We start from the raw sequence: 18,283 nt of genomic DNA on the forward strand, positions 1-18,283 counted from the left end.
CAAACCTAGGACATACTCTCCCACAAACACACCTGGTGTCTGAGGAAGAATAAGCACAAATTTAGAGTGTATGGGCAGTAACGCTCAGATGGAGGGAACACGGGCAGCCAAGGCCACACGTGCTTAGGATTCAAAAGGGCCACAAAATCCTTGACTTCTAGTGGTCTCATTCCCTTGCTCTTTTCCTGGGCTGTTCAGCTCTTCTCTGCCCCCAGAAAAAGCCTCTGTCTTTTCCCTTCAGGAGGCCCTGTCTTCTATGGAATGAGTAGCTCTCCTTTATGGCATCATGGCCAATGGGGGTAAGGGGAGGTGAAAGGAAGGAAAATCTCCACCCCACCCCCTTGGTGAAGAGTAATTCCCTTTTAGGAACCAGAGTCTTCCTTGGCTGCTGGCTTTTGTCTGGACTGACTGCAAAGCTAGCAGGGCATAATTTTTAAGGGCCACTAAAGGTGTGGTCAATCTTCAATAAATCAATGGCAGTTGTCCCTTTCATTTCTATCAAGGAACTTTTCATCTTCTTAAAGAGATAAAGAGATTATGCCTTCACATAGTTTAACCTCATCATCCTCTAGGAAAAGCATCTCCCCTTCTTCTCCCAATCTTATTTGTATATATGTAGAATGTAACATCTTTGAGAGCTGGAATCATTTCATTTTTGTCCCAATACCTACCACAGTGCCTTGAACATGATAAGCACTAAATATTGAGCTGAGTTGAGATGACAATGGCAAACTCCTTTATTTAAGAGTTTGTTTGATACTGAAAACCAGATAGAACAAAGTTATCTTTATGCATCATCAATGAATAAATCTTATATAATCTTTAACATATGAATGGGAAATGCTTTGTTGAAAAACAGCCTTTAAGGTTACATTTATTCCACCTGAACAGTCAAACACATCAACGGGGTATATGTATGGAAGAAAACAAATCTTTCCTTTTGTTTTACCTGTATTTTGACTACATGACCAGTCATCTGGCAGGACTGAGGGGTCAATGTTCCCATGGAGTCGTCTCCACTTTTCACACTTGGGGAAGGAGCATTGCGCCCAGGCTATACACTGACCTATAACCAGACATAAGCAAAATGAGACTCTTAGAAATATTCCCTTTCCTAGCTGGTTTCTCTGGAAGTCACAGAACCATCCCATGGTCAGAGCTAGAGAACTTACCTCTTCATTTTTCACATAAGAAAAAGAAGTCTAGTGAATTTCCAAGGTCACAAAGTTAGTTAGTGGCAAAGATGGCATAAGAACACAGATTTCTTGATTCCCAGTCCCAATCAGTTTCTATGGCATCACCATAACCAATCAATCATCAAGCATTTATTAAGCATCCACTATGTGCTAGCTAGGCACTATGCTAGGTGCTAGGGATACAAAGATAGAAATCAAACAGTTCCTACTCTCAAGATGATCCAATTCTCTTCTGCTGTCAAATAACGTTCAACCCCTTTCTCCAATAAAAATGAGTCTCCCTTATGTTAAGAGCTCCCTAAAGAAGAAGACTCCTTAGGCCCCTCTCCAGATCCTTGGTCTCCCCTGACATATTAGCACTGGTAAATTCTTTTTAAGGTCTGACTTTTATCTCCTTCATCAGGTTGCAGCTCACTGAAGCCATCCTTCCTCTTTCCCTTGTTGAACTGAATTGAAAAGATACTAGGGGGGACAGAGAGAGGAACTATGCAATTCAATCCTCATTGGGTTTCCCATGGTTTCCATCTCCTCTCTTCCAACTTCTTGTCTCTTTCCTTTCATACCCAATTTATTTAAATTTTCTGTGTCCAAACTCACTGAAATTGCTTGTCCGTTCTCCCCCAGCTTCTTCCTGATCACTGATCTGGGTGTAGCCTTGCACTATTTTCTTTGGTTGGCCCTTCCGTCTGTGCTTATGACCACTTTTGGTTAACTCAGGTTTCTCATCTTCTAGGAAGATAACAAAACAAAACATAGAAAATAAAGTTGGAACTTCCTTTAAAAAATATCAATTAAAAAGGCAGGTGGAAAAAAAATGACAATTAGAACACAATGTAAATCCCAGAAACAGAATCAAATGCATATAAAAGATTAGTGTATATAGCAAACTAGCACCCATAAAAAATGGGAGAATACTTATTTTTTGGAAAATTGGATAACAATAGAGCCTATATCAGATTTCGTGACTTCTTAGGGTGGGGGAGGGGAGGAGGGGGGAGAAAATGTGGAACTCAAAATCTTATGGAAATGAATGCTGAAAACTAAAAATAAATAAGTTAATTTAAAAAAAGAAATAGTAATATTAGAAACAGGTCAAAGGGTGATAATCTAAGAATTATTGGACCATCTGAAAATTATGATCAGAGAAGATATGGATACCACATTTTAGGAAATGATAAATTAAAAGTGTTCAGAAACTCTTAGAACCAGAGGACAAAATTTAAACAGATAGAATCTACCAATCACTTTCAAAAGAAAGCCCAAATGAAAACTTTCAGGTAAGTCATACACAAAAACTAAAGCTTCCAGATAAAAGAAAGAAAAATACTGTAAGTAACCAAAAAGAAGAAATTCAAATATCAAGGAGCCACAATTAGGACTGCACAAGAATGAGTACTTAGCTATCACTATAAAAGCTTAGAATATGATATTCTAAAAGGAAAGAGGTAATGGTTTATAACCAAGAACAACATATATGGCAAAACTAAGTATAATCCTACATGGAAGGGGAAATGGTCCTTTAATGGAATAGAGGATTTCTAAGCAATCCTGATGAAAAGGCCAGAACTGAATACATAGATATTTGGAAACAGAAATGCAGGCACCAAGAGAAACAAAGAAAGGCAATGTTTAATTGAGAGGGAATACATGAGGATGAATAGTTTACATGTTAACAGAGGGATAAGAAACGATGTTTTCTCAGAACACTATTATCTTTAAGGGTCATTGTTGCTCAATCTCAGTCAAGTCTGACTCTACGTGAGACATGGACTTGTCTATGGGGTTTTCTTGGCAAAGATACTGGAGTGGTTTGTCATTTTCTTCTCCAATGTGTCCCTATTTTACAGATGAGAAACTGAGGCAAATAGGAGTTAAGCGGCTTGTCCAGGGTCACACAGCTAGTAAGTGTCTGGGGCCAGATTTGAACTCATCTTTCTGACTCCAGGCCAACTGCTCTATCCATTGCACCACTTAGCTGCCCCTAAAGTGTCAGAGAAAAAGGTTAAATTGGTAGAGGGTGGTTTCAATTTGTTTTAATGGTCATAGGAGAAGACAAAAACGGGAGGGAGAAATAAAAGACTGTACGGAAAGGAAAGGAAGAAGAGGAAGGAAATCACTATTACCTATTGGAGCCATCAGATGAAAAGTATATAGCCACGGAGGAAGGGGTGGGGGAAAATGGGTCTCCTATGAACCTCACTTTCATCTGAATCAGATAACAGAAGATTGAATACAATTGGCCATACACACAGATCTCAGTATGGAAATACATTAAACTCAAGAGGGAAACTGGAGGAAAAACAGACAAAGAAGGGGTAAAGAAGGGTCCTGAGAAGGAGGACAAGAAAGGTAAGGGAATAAACATAAGCAAAATGATCTTGAGTGTTGGAGGGAGAAGTATAAAGAAAGATTAAAAGGAAAGGAAGAACTGTTCATACTGTTTGACCACTTATCTATTAGAAAATGACTTTTAGTTACATATGCAACCTTTATCAGAAAAATTTGACACAATGATTTTCCCCCATTTGACTGCTTCATATCTTATCCTAGGTGAACTTTTTTTATGCAGATACAAAAACTGCAAATACAGTATTAGCAAGTAGGCTAAAACAACTATCAAAGAGCAAAAGAACTGAGGTTGCGGCTGAAAATATCATACTCAGCAAAGTTAAACATAATCCTGAGTGGTAAAAAAAAATGGACATTTTAATGAACTGTCAAACTTTCAGGATAGTGTTAAAAAAAAAAAAAACAAGCCCAACAACCTGGACTTAATAGAAGATTTGACATAAAAGATCCAAGAGAAATATAACGTACATATCAAAAACTAATTACAAGGGACTCAATAAGGACAGACTGTTTTACTTTTTATAGAAAGAAATGTAAAACCTATGTTTAAGATTGTTATAAGTAATTGGGTATTTCAAAAGAAAGGTTGGAGTAGACCTGTGTATGATATGATGCTAAAAAGTAAAGCCGTTTAGGAAAAGGTAAAAAGAGTAATTATCTTATATAAATGAGGTGCGAGAGGAAGAACTGACACAGAGACACAGAGGAATCAGATAGGGGAGGAGGGCTGGTCCTTTTGGAACCCTACTCTCATTGGGAATGTGTACATCTAGAAGGGTATAAAAGTCTTCTAAATTCAGAAAGAAATACAAGGCTAAGGGGACAGGGATGGGGAAGAGGATAAGAGAGGGATTGCTAGAGGGTAGCGGGAGGGAATAGGATAAGGAGGGGTACAGAAGGGATGTTTAGATTAACAGGAATGGAAGGATTAGGGAGGGATCCTTGGAAGGAGGGATAGGGTAAGTAATAGGAGGGCAAGGTAGTGGGGTAGAAGTAAAGCAGAGGAGTTCAAAAGGATAGGAAATCAGATATACACGCAAACATAAAATAAAGATCAGGAGTAGAATTTATTACAGAAAAAAAGCAGGGGTAGTAATCATGATCTCAGACAAAGTTAAAGGTAAAATAGATTTAATCAAAAGAGAAAAATAGGGAAATTATACTATATGTCAGTCATATTAATCAATATTCTTTTAGACTATTTAAAATAACTAGACAGTATAAGACTGGAATATTGCTATGGTGCAGGAAATTACGAGTTGGTGGACTTAGAAAATATGGAAAGACTTGGACTTATGAAGGACGAGGTTATCCACCCTCAGAGAAACAAAGGACAAATAAGTATAGTATGGTCTTACATAGATACATATGAATATGTATGTTATATATGAGTATGATTATAGATATCTAAGTATATGTATGTGTATATATATGTGTGTGCATATTTACATCTATATAGATATCTATCTATAAATATATCCACACTTAATTGTAGCCTTAGGGGAGCGGGGGAAAGGAAGGGGGTGGGGAAGAACAAAGTAAAAAGTGAACAGCAGAGAACAAAAGAAAACATAAAGAAGCAAAGAAAAGATGAATAGCTCTGAACACAATGGGTAGTATTTATTATAAAGGCTTTCTTGAAATGGTATTTATCATTGTATGTTTTGAATTCTTTCATATTCTGCTGTGCACATGGCAATGCTTTTTTTTCTTTTCTTATTTTTGTATTTAATTTTTAACATTTAAGTTTATAATGTTTCTTTTTCCTTTCTTATTGTGTATTTGTTTTAGTATTTAATTTAAAACAAATTAATTTTTTAAAAAGTTAACATCATAAACAAATTAGAGGAACAAGGAGGAAGATGCCTTCGATCTATGGATAGGGGAACATTTCATGACTCATGACTAAACAAATGATAGAAGTTCAAGATACAAGGTCAATTCTGATTATATAAAATTTAAAAGTTTTTGTACAAACAAATCTAATGTAGCAAAAATTAGAAGGGAAACAGGTAACTAGAAAAAAAATCTTTACTAGTGTCTCCAATAAGTCTCATTCCAAGATACATAAGGAACTGATTCAAATTATAAGACTAAGAGCCATTCCCCCAAAAATAAATGGTCAAAGGATATGAGGCAGTTTTCAAAGGAAGAATTGCAAGCTATCAATAGTAATATAACAACTTATTCTAAATCGCTAATAGAGAAATGCAAATTAAAGCAAATATGAGGTTCTACCTATCAGACGGGCAAAGATGACAAATGCAATGTTGACATATATATAGGTGAAAAAAATTACTTGAGTGATAAAATGCAATATTGTTCTAACTATAGGAAAATAGTCACTCTAATATATTTTATCTTGGAACGATAGATTGGTGCTGACATTTTGAAGAACAGTCCAGGAATTTGCAACAAAAGTCACAAAATCAATCAATTCTACTTCAAGGACATCATTTCAAAAGTGTCATAAAAAGCAGAAAGAATCTGTGCAAAAATATTCACATTCTTCTTGTAATAACATACTGGAAAAAAACCTCTATCTTTAGCAATTTCTTCTTCTGAGAATTGCTGAATAATTGTGCACATTAATATGATAGAATGTTATGGTACCATCAAATATTATAAATATGAAGCATACAAGAAAATATGGAAAGATCTTTACTAAGTGATAGAGGACAGGGCGGTGAAGGAGCTCCCATCTTTTCTAAAACTTAGTCTTGTAGGGTTGTCTACAGCACTGAGAGGTTAAGTGACTTAAGGTAAGACTAAGTGAAACAAAACAAATTCAGCAGAACCAGAACTGTATGTGCAATGACTGCAAATTTTAAAAAAAAAAGTAAGAAAGGAAGTGGGGGTGGGAGGAAAGGGAGTTGATCAGTACCTACCTGATCAAATGATTCCCTCCCAACCCAGTGGATGAAATCCGATAAAGGAAGGTAAAAGAAATAATGAGATAATCTATCTATCTGTTAAGGACTTGAATAAAGTATAAGAGTTTACAATGGGTTATTCCTTTATGAAGTGCAGAAGACTTCTCTAATCAAAATTGATGAGATTAGAAGACAGCTACCAAGGATCAGCCACACTCTAATAAGACACACTGGCTAAAGAGGGAATAGAGGCAAGAGATAGCTCAGAAGAACGTGACCCAATGGCGGCAGAGAAAAGAGCTAACTATGGAGAACCTAGCACTTGAGAGGAAACAGTTCTTCAACAGAGTTCTTCATCCAGTAGGAAACACTACATTTAACAACCTGAGTTCAAATCCAGTCACAGACCAGATACTTGACACTTACTAGCTGTGTGACCCTGGGCAAGTCACTTAAACCCAACTGCCTTGCCAAAAAAAACCAAAAAACAAAAAAAAACAAATGAGGAAACTGAGACTAACAGGGTTAAGTGACTTGCCCAGGGTCACATAGCTACAGGAAGATGAGTCTTTCTGACTTCAGGCCTGGCCCTCTATCCACTACACCACCTAGTTGCCAGAACTCAATTGTGTTCTCTATGAATCTAGAAGAGAGTCAGGTTTGGTCATTGGGCCTTGAGCTATAGAAAAAAACCAGACCCTGCTGAAGGATCTGCTCAGCAGATGTGATACACCCGGGACTACTACAGCTTAGGCGATAAAAAACAAAAAGATATCAATAAAATTTTACTTTTGAAAAAACAAGAGCAGATAGAAAGAGAGAAAGTCATAACAATGGTCTAATTGTTTCTTGTCAAAACCTGTATGTCCCTATCTGTTGTTTTCCCAGCTCCCTAATACATCAGAAAGAGCTCCCAAGCTTAATATTAAGGGGGTTGCCTGTTCATACTTACTTGCTTCTATTCTTTTCTTGCTCAAGGAAAGTTTGTTCTGTTTCTTCTCAGAGGGTAAAGGATCTGATTTGGGTGACTGGGTCCCAGCAACAATCTTCTCTTCTTTAGAGACAGGGATAGCAGGGGAATAAGGTATCCCCAGCAGCTTCCTGGAAATATAATTTTTTAGGAAAATGGCAGAAAGCAGTAAACTGTAATATCCTCACTTTTAAAGAACTCAAAGGCATAGGAGTCAAGGAAAACCAAATAATTCTACACTCCCTAAGACTCCATTGGCTTCTTCTGCAACCCAGACAAACAGGGATATCTCATAGACTAAGCAACCTCTGGGAAGGAGTGTCCCACTCACTGAAGGTAAGCCCACTCTTGGGATGTACTCTGTCTCACTAGAATAAACTTACCTATCCACCTCAGTAGTAGCAGTACTTGTCTCCTTTGTCCCTGGGGAATATTCAATGCGTTGAGCACATGAAGTCTCTGGAAAAACCAAGGCCCCAGTCCATCCCCACAAAATCATAACGCTGTAAATAATAAGTTTCTGACGGAAGATAAGTACCCCTTTCTCTCCTGGATACTTTGGATTAAACTGTCTCCTATTCCTGGAATAGCCAGCCCCTGACCATTTGCCAAATCAAATAATTATCAAATTTTGAAGTTGGAAAGTTCTTGAAAGTTATCAAATCTAATATGTACCTGACCAAGAATCTTATTCCTCTAGTGACAATAAACTCATTAACTCCAATCCACTTTTGTATAGCTCTAATTCTTTAGAGAGAAGAGGTACAGTATGTGGAGGACAAGCCTGAAAGTCAGAAAGATTTGGGTTCAAGCCCTGCATCTGTCACATACTAACTGTATGACCAAAGGCATACAGATCATCTTTCAATACCCCAGGCAACTCTCTAAGACTGTAAATTATAGAAGAGTTGCTGATCTGCCGTAGTGCAGGGTTTCCAAACCAGGAATTCCCCATACTAACGAAATCACAAGTCTGCACAAAATATTCACACATGCCTGTATGTATGTGTATGCGTATAAGCCTTTCCTATTCTAAACCAAAACCATGCTCCTTTAGTTTTCAATAACTTTAAAACTAACTTGTTCCAGGAAGTTTTTCAGATTGATTTGAAACCATCTGTTCCCACATCCCAGAGTGGTACTTTATGTCAATATTTGGGTATAGTAGTAGTGACCAATATTCCATTTTATATCCCCTTGTCCATCAAGCCCCTTCTGCGAGATGATATCGATTTGAAAGATATTGAATACACACACACACACACACGTACACACACACATTTCATTGAGCTCATAACCTAATTGAAAAGACATCATGGACTAGACCACAAAGGTGGTCTAGTTACTATTTTTTTTGGATTAGCTTCTCTTCCATCCCTATAGAATCAAGTCAATAAGGATATACTAAGGCAGCCTGGGAAAGAGAGAACTAAGACACTAGGAGGATTGGGAAGCTTAATGCTAATCTTCAAATATCTGAAAGGCCATTATCCATCTCCTCCTAAATACTGTAAACACAAGAAAATAGACTTAATCCATGGGTAAATAATTTAGGTTAGATGATCAATCTGCCAATCTCACGTAAAGGGCTTTAAAAATGGACTCATTTGGGATAGCTAGGTGGCGCAGTGAATAGAGCCTTAGAGTCAGGAGGACCTGAGTTCAAATCCAGCCTCAGACACCTAACACTTACTACCTATGTGACCCTGGGTAAGTCACTTAACCTCGACTGCCTAAGCAAAAAAAAAAAAAAAATACTCATTCTAGGATAGTTTGGTTATAATACTGTCTAGTGGTTCAGGTATAAACTAGATGGTCTCTCAAGCTCCCTTTGAGAATTTCTCTATTCTGTACCTACCAGAGTAGGGGGATGGAGCAGCTGCTAAGCCTACTCTTGCTCAGACACCTGCCACTTTGCCCTCCCCGCCTCCAACCTCTCCTACCACAGGTCATATCCAGGCAGTCCTGCAGGGACTTCTTAAGCACACACTGGACAATCTCCTCAAATTGTTCACTGGTGAGATTTGTGGTCTCCTGGAGAGAGAGAGAGAGAGACACAGAGAGAGACACAGAGAGAGACAGAGAGAGAGAGAGAGAGAGAGAGAGAGAGAGAGAGAGAGAGAGAGAGCGCTCTGAGACTCCTCCCATTTTCCACCATGGCTAGGTAGACATTTTTGGAAAGGAACTCACATGGTTGAGGGCGTGGGGTTAATTCACCTAAAGTTTTCCTGGACCAGTTCCAGGTCTGCTAGGAAGCCAAAGTGGAGAAAGGACTCAAAAAGTATTCCCCCTACTTCCTTATTCATAAGTACTAGGACTAAAACTCTTTTATATAATAAGATAAATAAGAGATTAAAGTTGTGGTAGGAGGGAGAGAGATTATATATGAGAATGAATGTCCCAAAAGTTAAGAGGTAGGGGAGAAAGACCAGGAAATAGAAAAGCAAATAAAACTAGGTCATCTCCTACTCTGCAGAACTCCACACATGGGAGAGTTATGGGAGAAGCTGTCCTGCCAGAGGACAGGGAGAGAAATGGCATGATCTCCACCAGGTTGAATGGAAGGTACCTTTTCTGTTTTCCTCTCATTTCCTTTAGTGTCTTGTTCTTTGCCAGTCTTGGTAGCTAGGGGCCCCTTCCCCTCCTTGTCATTTCCTGAACTCTTTCTTGTGACTTTCTCCTTTTTCTTCTTCTGTGTCTTGTCTTTTGGCTGGTCTTGACTGGTATTCACTCCAAGGAGTCCGATCCCTTGAGTTTCCTCATTGTCAGGGGCATCCAGAGAGCAAGGGATCACAGTGCAGGTTTTCTGTCCAGGTGGGGTAAAGGCCTTCTTTGGCCCCTTCCCACCTTCTGAAATTGAAATTTGGTCATTTAGTAGTATTTAACATGTACCCAGGAGCTTATATAAAAGTGACAAACACAGACATTCAGTTAGCTAATTTATGCAAATGTGAGGGAAATAATGTTTTTTGAAAGATTACTGATTTTATCTTTGGGTGATATTTTATTTAGTTCTCTTGCCATTACTAGAGGGACCATCCATAGGTGGCATTTTATGTAATTAGGCTGTCGGTACTCTCTTTCCTACCCAGGATTAAGTTGGAACTCTTCTTCCAAGTCTTGTCTTCCATTCCCTTCAGTGTATCTTTAAAATATAAAGTTCAAACACCTTAGCATGATATTCTGGTTCCAAGCAGCCTCTATGGCCATATTTCCTTGTACTCCTTTCCATGGATTTTATACACTTATAACAGTTTGCTATTTACTTTGCTCATGCACTTCTTACTTTTCTCTGCCAACTGAAAACTTACCAATGCTCAGGTAAAATATCATTTCCTTCCTGAAGATTTAATGATCCTCTAAATGGAAATAATCTCTAACAAACTTCTAGAACAATTTGTTTGTATCTCTCTGAATGACATTTATTACACTCTACCTTGCATTATAGGTACCTGTAGATGCCTTTATCTCCCCTACTCAACCTCAAGCTACATGAGAGCAGAAAAATGCCATCCAGGTTTCTAGCTTCTATGTTCTAGTAAAACTGAACCCTTCTCTGCTCCTGGACACGTGCCTGTTCTCTTGTGACTCCAAGCCTTCACTCAGACTGCTTATTATGCCTAAAATGTCTTTCTTCTCTTTCCTTGACTGCTGAAATCTTACCTATCCCTTAAAGCGCCAAAGAGACAGCAAGCCACAGCAGCTAGAGAGCCTGCCTGGACCACCGACTTTGGAGTCCCACCTCTGACCCCTACCCACCATGTGACCCTAGGCAATGCGTTTAACTACTCAGGGCTTTAGACAACTCTCCAGGACTAAAATTTGAAGAGAAAGTGCTGACCTGCACTGTTTGAGAAAATTTCTTCTCCTAGGAGTTCCCTATACTAATGAAATGACAAGTCCAGTCCCTATCCACATCCCATTAAAGTCCAACCCAAATGCCACCTCCTCCATGAAACCTTCCCTGATCCTCCCCTGAGCACTACCCTTTCTAACAATAATAGTTGACGTTTACATGTAGCATTTTAAAGTCTGCAAAAGTCTTTTTCATACATTATCTCATCTGAGCCTCAATCCTCCAAAGCACAACAAATATGATTGTCCACACTTCACAGAAGAAAAAACTGAAGCTAAGATAAGTGAAGTGAGTGATTGACATGGCCAGTAAGTGTCAGAGGCAGGATTTGAACCTAGAATGTTCTGATTTCAGGCCCAGCACCCTATCCGTTAAGTAAAATTTCCTCTCCTCTCAGACCTCACATGGCACTGGTTTGATAATGGTCCAATGAAATTATTATGTGATATTGTATCTGTGGATATTTGCCATGTCCAACTATCCCACCCTGATTCCTTTCACCTTCTTCTCTTCTCTTCATCTCCAAGTAGTTGTGTCTTAAAAGTCAAAACTGGGGTCTCTCCTATACTCAGAATAGAAATGTAGGACAGGGATGGGGAACCTGTAGCCTCAAAGTCATGTGTGGCCTCTAGGTCCTTAAGTGCAGTCCTTTGACTGAATCCAAACTTCACAGAACAAATCCCCTTAATAAAAGGATTTGTTCAGTAAAACTTGAACTCAGTCAAAGGGCTGCAATCAAGGCCACATGTAGCCTTAAGGCTGCAGGTTCCCCACCCCTAATCTAGGACATGATGAAAATTCAGTCACTGATACCACCGGAGAAAGAAAACAGACCTGGACAAAGCTGGATCACAGAAACACAGATTTAACAGTTGGAGGAGACTTTTAAAGCCACCAATTCCAATTCCCTCATTTTACAGGTGAGGAAACTGAGACAAACAGAGGTTAAGTGATTTGCCCAGGATCACACAGCTAGAAAGCATCCAAAGCAGGATTCCAACTCAGGCTGCTTTCCTGATTTCAGGCCCAGTTCTACCCACTGTACCACCCAGCTGACTTTTTTTTTTAAGTTGCTGAAAGGGTTGTCCTTAATGGGAAAGAGCTTCTGGATTGTCAGGGACTACGAAGAGGGAAAAAAACAACAACAACAACAAAACGGTATTAAGGAAAAGAAGCATCTCCTACTTTTGACTTACCTTTGTTCTTTAAGGTTGTCATCATTTAGCTTAAATGCTATGACTACCTTCTCTTTCTGCTGAAAAAATGAAAAAGAAATTAAATGTTAATTATTCAAAAATAGACATGAATTTTACTTTCCCTTCAAATCATTATCAGGGAAAAATTTCTTATAGAAAAAGGAACTATGGTTATTTCTAGAATTCCACATCTTTAGACTTCAATGATTCTCATTCTGCTCAAGCCTAGGATCTATAGCTCAAAGGTCAAGCCGACTTTCTTCCTGATTGCTCCTGCAGACTAGAAAGACAGAGATATCTCTTGAGATATTTGCAGGGTATCAGTTTCCCCCATTATCCCTTTTCCCCTATTCCTTTGCAGTTAGAAAGTCCTTTCTTATTGTCATTAGGATAAAGTCTCCTTCATCAATTCCTAACTGAGAGCTTAGAGTAGGGAAAACCCAAGTTAGAACATAAAACTGACAAGTTTCTACACAAACAAAATCAATGCAATTACAACTAGAAGGAAAACTGGGGGACATTTTTTTCTAGAAAGTTTCTTTGATAAAGGTGTGATATTTAAGTTACATAGAGAACTAATACAAATATATGCGAATAAAAGTCATTCCCAATAGGTAAATGTTCAAAGAACATGAACAGACAATAAGTATTCAACTCTTTTTTAATTTTTCTTGGCTGAGACAATCGGGGTTAAGTGACTTGCCCAGGGTCACACAACTAGTGAGTATCAAGTGTCTAAGGCCAAATCTTAACTCTTCTCCTGACTCCAAGGTTGGAGCTCTATCCACTGCGCCACCTAGCTTCCCAGCAATAAGTATTCAAAAGAAGAAATATAAACTATCAACAACCATATAAAAACATTCCAAATCACAAATAAGAAAAAAGCAAATTAAAAAAATTCTGAGGTTCTACCTGGTAAATGCTTAACAACTGGCTCTTCCCATCCCTCCACCCCCAACTGTACCCACAACACACATTTAAATATAATTTGCATTATTAACATTTTCCCTATCACTTTCTTAAGTCTAGCCAGAGGTTCCCAAAAGGGGCGATACTGCCCCCTGCAGGATGCTGGAATGATGGGGAGGTGGTAGTGGCCTGGGGTGCAATTGGGGGGTGTTGAATAAAAAGGGGGCAGTGGAAGCTAAGAAGAGAAGATAAGAAAGTTTTGAAAAACTGTTGGTACATGTTTCATCTGCTGTGTAACGGAGTTAATGTCATAGTGATTACATTATTTTCCAAATAAACACACAAAATGCAAGTTATAACTGACCAATGGTCAAGTCCAACAATGGGTCTTAACAAGCAAGTGTTGGCAGGTGAGCATTGTCAGGAAGTCAAGCATGCACTGGCAGGAATATGTGCATGTAATGACTTGTTAACAATATAATACTATATGGTTACATGATGAAATATTGCATCATAAAAATTTCAATGCAGGAAAAAACCCACAAGTTTACAATAAGCTATTAAATTTAAGATGCATCATTTAAAAAAAAATTTATATTTTTTGAAATGATGCAATTAAAAAAAAAACATTAAAGGATTAAAGAAAGTAGATTTGCAGGAGGGGCACTGAGTAATTTTTTTTTTTAAGGGGGAGGTAGGCCAAATAAGTTTAGGAACCTCTGATCTAGACAATCAACAAAACAATAGATCAAGCCCCGATCTGTTACAACATTTGCCTATTTGATTTCCAAGGTGTAAATGCTCACTCTGAAAATTAAATAATTGCTTTGTGAGAGTCAGTATGAGCTGGCTCCAGCACACCACTAACCTCATACCTAACTACCCATCAGATCAGCAAAGATAGCAAAAAAAGAAAATGACAATTGTCGGTGAGATTGTGGGGTAATAGGCACATTAACATATTGTTAGTAGAGCTATTAAGTGGTACAATCATTCTGGAAAGTTCCAAAGAACTCTGCCCCAACTGTAATTAAACTCTGCAAACCTTTTGCCCCATAACACCTCTACTAAGCCTATACCTCAAAAAGATCAAAGAAAGAGAGGAAGAGAATCCCTATGTACAAAAATATTTATAGCAACACTTTGTGTTGTAGCAAAGAACCGGAAACAGGATAGAGAGGCATCATTTGGAAATAACTGAACAAATTATGGTATATGAATGTAATGGAATACCATTATATTGTAAAATATGACAAAAGAGCAGGATTCAGAGAAGCCTGGGATTGTATGAATTGTTGTGGAGTAAAGAGAGCAGAACCAGAAAAAACACATTTATAAAAAATACAATTTTTTTTTACAAAATCTATACTAATATTGTAAAAGAAAATAATTGTGAAAGACTTAAGAACTCTGACCAACAGAATGACCAATCACAAATCCTGAAGACTGCTATAGGAGAGCTACAAGTTAATGTATATAAGGATATTTACTTTAAAGCTACAGCAAAAACAAATATATAAGCATTTCCTCTGTTACCTCTGGAACATACTCTCCCATATATCACCTTCATCCTATGGGGGAACTTAATCTTATTCCTATATCGCATTGGTCCCACCAATATACCTACACATATAAAGGTAGCATGACTGCCTAGTGCAGGGGTGGGGAACCCAAGGCCTTCTAGGTCCTTGGGTGTGGTCTTTTGACTAAGTCCAAGTTTTACAGAACAAACCCTTTTATTAAGGGAATTTGTTTGGATTCAGTCAAAGGGCAGCACTTGAGGAACACATGTGGCCTCAAGGATGCAGGTTCCCCACCCCTGGCCTAACGTGTCCTTCCACTGAGGTCCCAAAGATAACTCCTAAAAATTTCTCTTTTTCCTCAATACTGCTCTTGCTACAAAACCTAGCCTGAATTCTAGCTCCTAGGTTCCTGTGACTCACTCTCCCACCCTTTGAAACTCTCAAGGTCAGAGACTCTGCCTCCTTCAAATAGAATGGAAATAAAATAAAACTAAAAAAAAAAACAAAAAAAAAAACAAAACAAAAACAAAACAAAACATAACAGAAAGGTTAAAGATCATTTTTTCAGGGCTACATGGCTTTCTAGGGGAAAGATGGTCCAAAGGCCCTCCCTCTTACCCCAAGGTCACTCACCAGGAGCTGTGAAACAGGGCATTACCCCAAGGAGTGGCAAAGAGGAAGGAGCTGATGTTGCCAGGCGTTTTTAATACTCTGAAGCCAATCAGAGTGCCTCTCCTTCACCATGTGGTTAGCCAGCCAGAACTAGTTACAGAATGTCTGCACAGGCTCTCCAAGGCATTTTCCTTAACACATCATCAGGATTTTCCTGGGGAGAAACCATTTCCCCAGAGACCACCACCCTCTACTGGGCAGATGCTAGACCCCCTTACACTAAATTAACATGGATCTACCCCAAAATATAATCTGTTCATTGTAGCTTCTGGCCAAGAAGGCTGCTGAGGCAGCTAGGTGGCACAGGGGAGAGAGCCTGTAGTCTCAAAGACCTGAGTTCAAATCATATTCTGGCTCTGTGTAACCTTGGGCAAGTCATTTACCTCACTTTGCCTTAGCTTCCTCATCAGTGAAAAAAAAAAAAAAAAAGCTTCCTCACTCAGTAAAATAATACCAACTTACCTCAAAGAATTGTCTTAAGCTACCATTACTGCAATTCTGTAGAAGAATGAGGCTGAATAAAATTAGGCTACAGAAGTTACTTGAATATAACTGGAAAACAGTCTACCCTTTACCAAATTAGCAGTAAAATCAGGACTAGAAGAATATGAACATAAATCAGGAGACAAAGAGACATTATGGCTATATTTTGAATATACACATACATGTGTTCAGAGAACTCAGATCAAATCTTCATTCATATTTGAACCATGTGCAAAATGTATTTTTGGAGTTCAATTATTTGGATAAACAGGGGAGCACTAATTAGTCCTTCAGAGATAACAAAATAGTATAACGATGGAAATCCTAGATCACGTTATAATAATATAAATCTATGTGCAAATGCTTTTGTTAATAGCTCAACTTAGTCTGAAGGTGTAGTGTGAGGAGAAGTATAATTTTAAAATAAAAATCTTTAACAAAACGCCACTTAAGAAACCATGAGGGAGTTGTTACCAATTGCTCAAATAACTGATCCTTTGCTTTGGCTGGTTCAAAAGAGTAGAGAATAGCAAAAATAAATGAAAAAATAAAAATATCACAAACATTTCATCCCTCTGGGGCCTGAACACTGCTAGTTGGTCAGCTAACTCCTCAAATTTCAACATAAACCCTAATGTGATGTTCGAAATTTTGATGTCTTCTTTTGTGTCTTTACTGAAAATGAAGAATCTGAAATGTTATGGTTTGAAGTGGTAATATAAAAAGTCTAGGATATGTCTATCACTTCTCACTGGGACTATTAAAATTGAGGAGAATATGAAGAAGAAGAAGAGGGAGAGGGGCAGAAGGAAAAGGGAAAGAAGAGGGGATTGTGAGAAATGCTTCAATAAACTAAGACAGACACTCTTAACCTGAGTCCCTAAATCTGTTTAATATCTTGATGGTGGTTTCCTTTGTAATCCTCTGTATCCTACTTTATGCATTTTAGAAACATTATTCTGATGGGTGTTTGCGTTCACCAGACAGCCAGAGGGGTCCATGATACAAAAAAGGTATCACCCCTTCCTTTAAGCAAGGAGTTATATTCATTTGAGAAATATTTTGCTAAACTCCTTAACTTGGGCAAACAAAAAGTCTGAACACATGAATTTTTCCTACTAAACCGTGTTTAGGATATGCATAGTGTCTCCTTCACGCATCTTTCCCCCTTAATCTTCACAGGGAGATTCACCTCTGTTTTTAAGCTTACTCTCCTGAAAGAACACAATTAACTCTTAGAAGTATTCCAAAAAGCTAAGAAGCTGACTAGGTTTCTTTTAAATATGCTCTCAGATTTCCTTTCAGCATGTGAGTCTAACCTCATTTGAAAAAGTATAATTTTTATGGTTGATTTAACTAATAATATTCAACTACTCAGTGGAATCTGCAATTTGATTGATTAGTTAGAGGCAGTGGTATTCCACATGTGCATGTCTTAAAGAAGCACTAGTAAAATGTTAGTACTGAAAATATTGGGGGATTGTGGAAAGCTGGCTCCAATTAGGGTATAGAGGTGTGGTGTACCACATAGATAGAATCACCTCTAGATTCTTCTACCCAAAAATCCACAGAGGGATCCTCAAGTCCTGAAGAGATTCTAGGACAGCCATGTAGGTTGAGAGGAAAGAGAAGGGAAGGAAAAGAATAAGCATTTATATATAGCTCCTACTATGTGCCAGGCACTGTACTAGGCCCTTCAAAAAAATATTATCTCATTTGATCCTCACAACAGCCCTTCAATGGTGATATTATTATCCCCATTTTACAGTGGAGGAAATTGAGGTAAACAGAGGTTAAGCAACTTGCCCAGGATCACACAGTTAGTAAGTGTCTGAGGCATATTTGAACTTGTCTTCCTGACTCCAGGCCCAGCACTCTATCCACTGTGCCACCACCTGTCTCAAAAGTAAAGAGGTCAAGAATGAAGCACAGAGGTCAGTGGGCCACTTTGGAGCCTTCAGGCACTCCTACAACTCCCTCTTGAGATTAGCAGACCCACACCCAGCCCAGCCTAGCCTAGCCTAACCCTGCCCAGCCCAGCTTAGCCTAGCGAAACCAAGTCAAGCAAAGCCCAAGTCTTCCCTGAGACACTTGGCTGGTGGAGGGCAACTTTGGGGTATTCTGTGTGAGTCCAACCCTGCACTCTGTGCCTAACCCTGCCTAAGGAATGTTACAGAGTCCCCTGAACTTGTCTTTTTGAGATGCCATATTTTTCAGAAACACTGTACCCAGAGTACACAGGAGTCCCTGAATGTG

At 38.5% G+C, this 18,283-nt stretch overlaps 1 protein-coding gene across 7 annotated transcripts in view; it reads right to left on the bottom strand.

The window, feature by feature from the left end:
• Positions 1-18,283, bottom strand: part of ZCWPW1 (zinc finger CW-type and PWWP domain containing 1) — a 39,488-nt gene that overhangs the window by 12,139 nt on the left and 9,066 nt on the right. The window contains exons 1-8 of one of the 7 annotated variants that reach the window (XM_027844209.1): positions 15,506-15,557; positions 12,441-12,499; positions 9,958-10,238; positions 9,332-9,422; positions 7,772-7,847; positions 7,371-7,519; positions 1,794-1,922; positions 950-1,066 (exon numbers count right to left, since the gene is read on the bottom strand). In XM_027844209.1, the coding sequence (XP_027700010.1) occupies positions 950-1,066; positions 1,794-1,922; positions 7,371-7,519; positions 7,772-7,847; positions 9,332-9,422; positions 9,958-10,238; positions 12,441-12,465 (868 nt within the window). In that variant the 5' untranslated portion in view covers positions 12,466-12,499; positions 15,506-15,557. Of the gene's footprint in view, positions 1-949; positions 1,067-1,793; positions 1,926-7,370; positions 7,520-7,771; positions 7,848-9,331; positions 9,423-9,957; positions 10,239-12,440; positions 12,500-15,505; positions 15,558-18,283 lie in introns of those variants that run through there. The other 6 variants (XM_027844229.1, XM_027844219.1, XM_027844176.1 and 3 more) reach the window with 6 other exon arrangements.

This window comes from Vombatus ursinus, unplaced genomic scaffold (genome assembly GCF_900497805.2).
Source record: "Vombatus ursinus unplaced genomic scaffold, bare-nosed wombat genome assembly UNPS02005197.1, whole genome shotgun sequence".
In the NCBI taxonomy this organism is placed as follows: Eukaryota; Metazoa; Chordata; class Mammalia; order Diprotodontia; family Vombatidae; genus Vombatus; species Vombatus ursinus.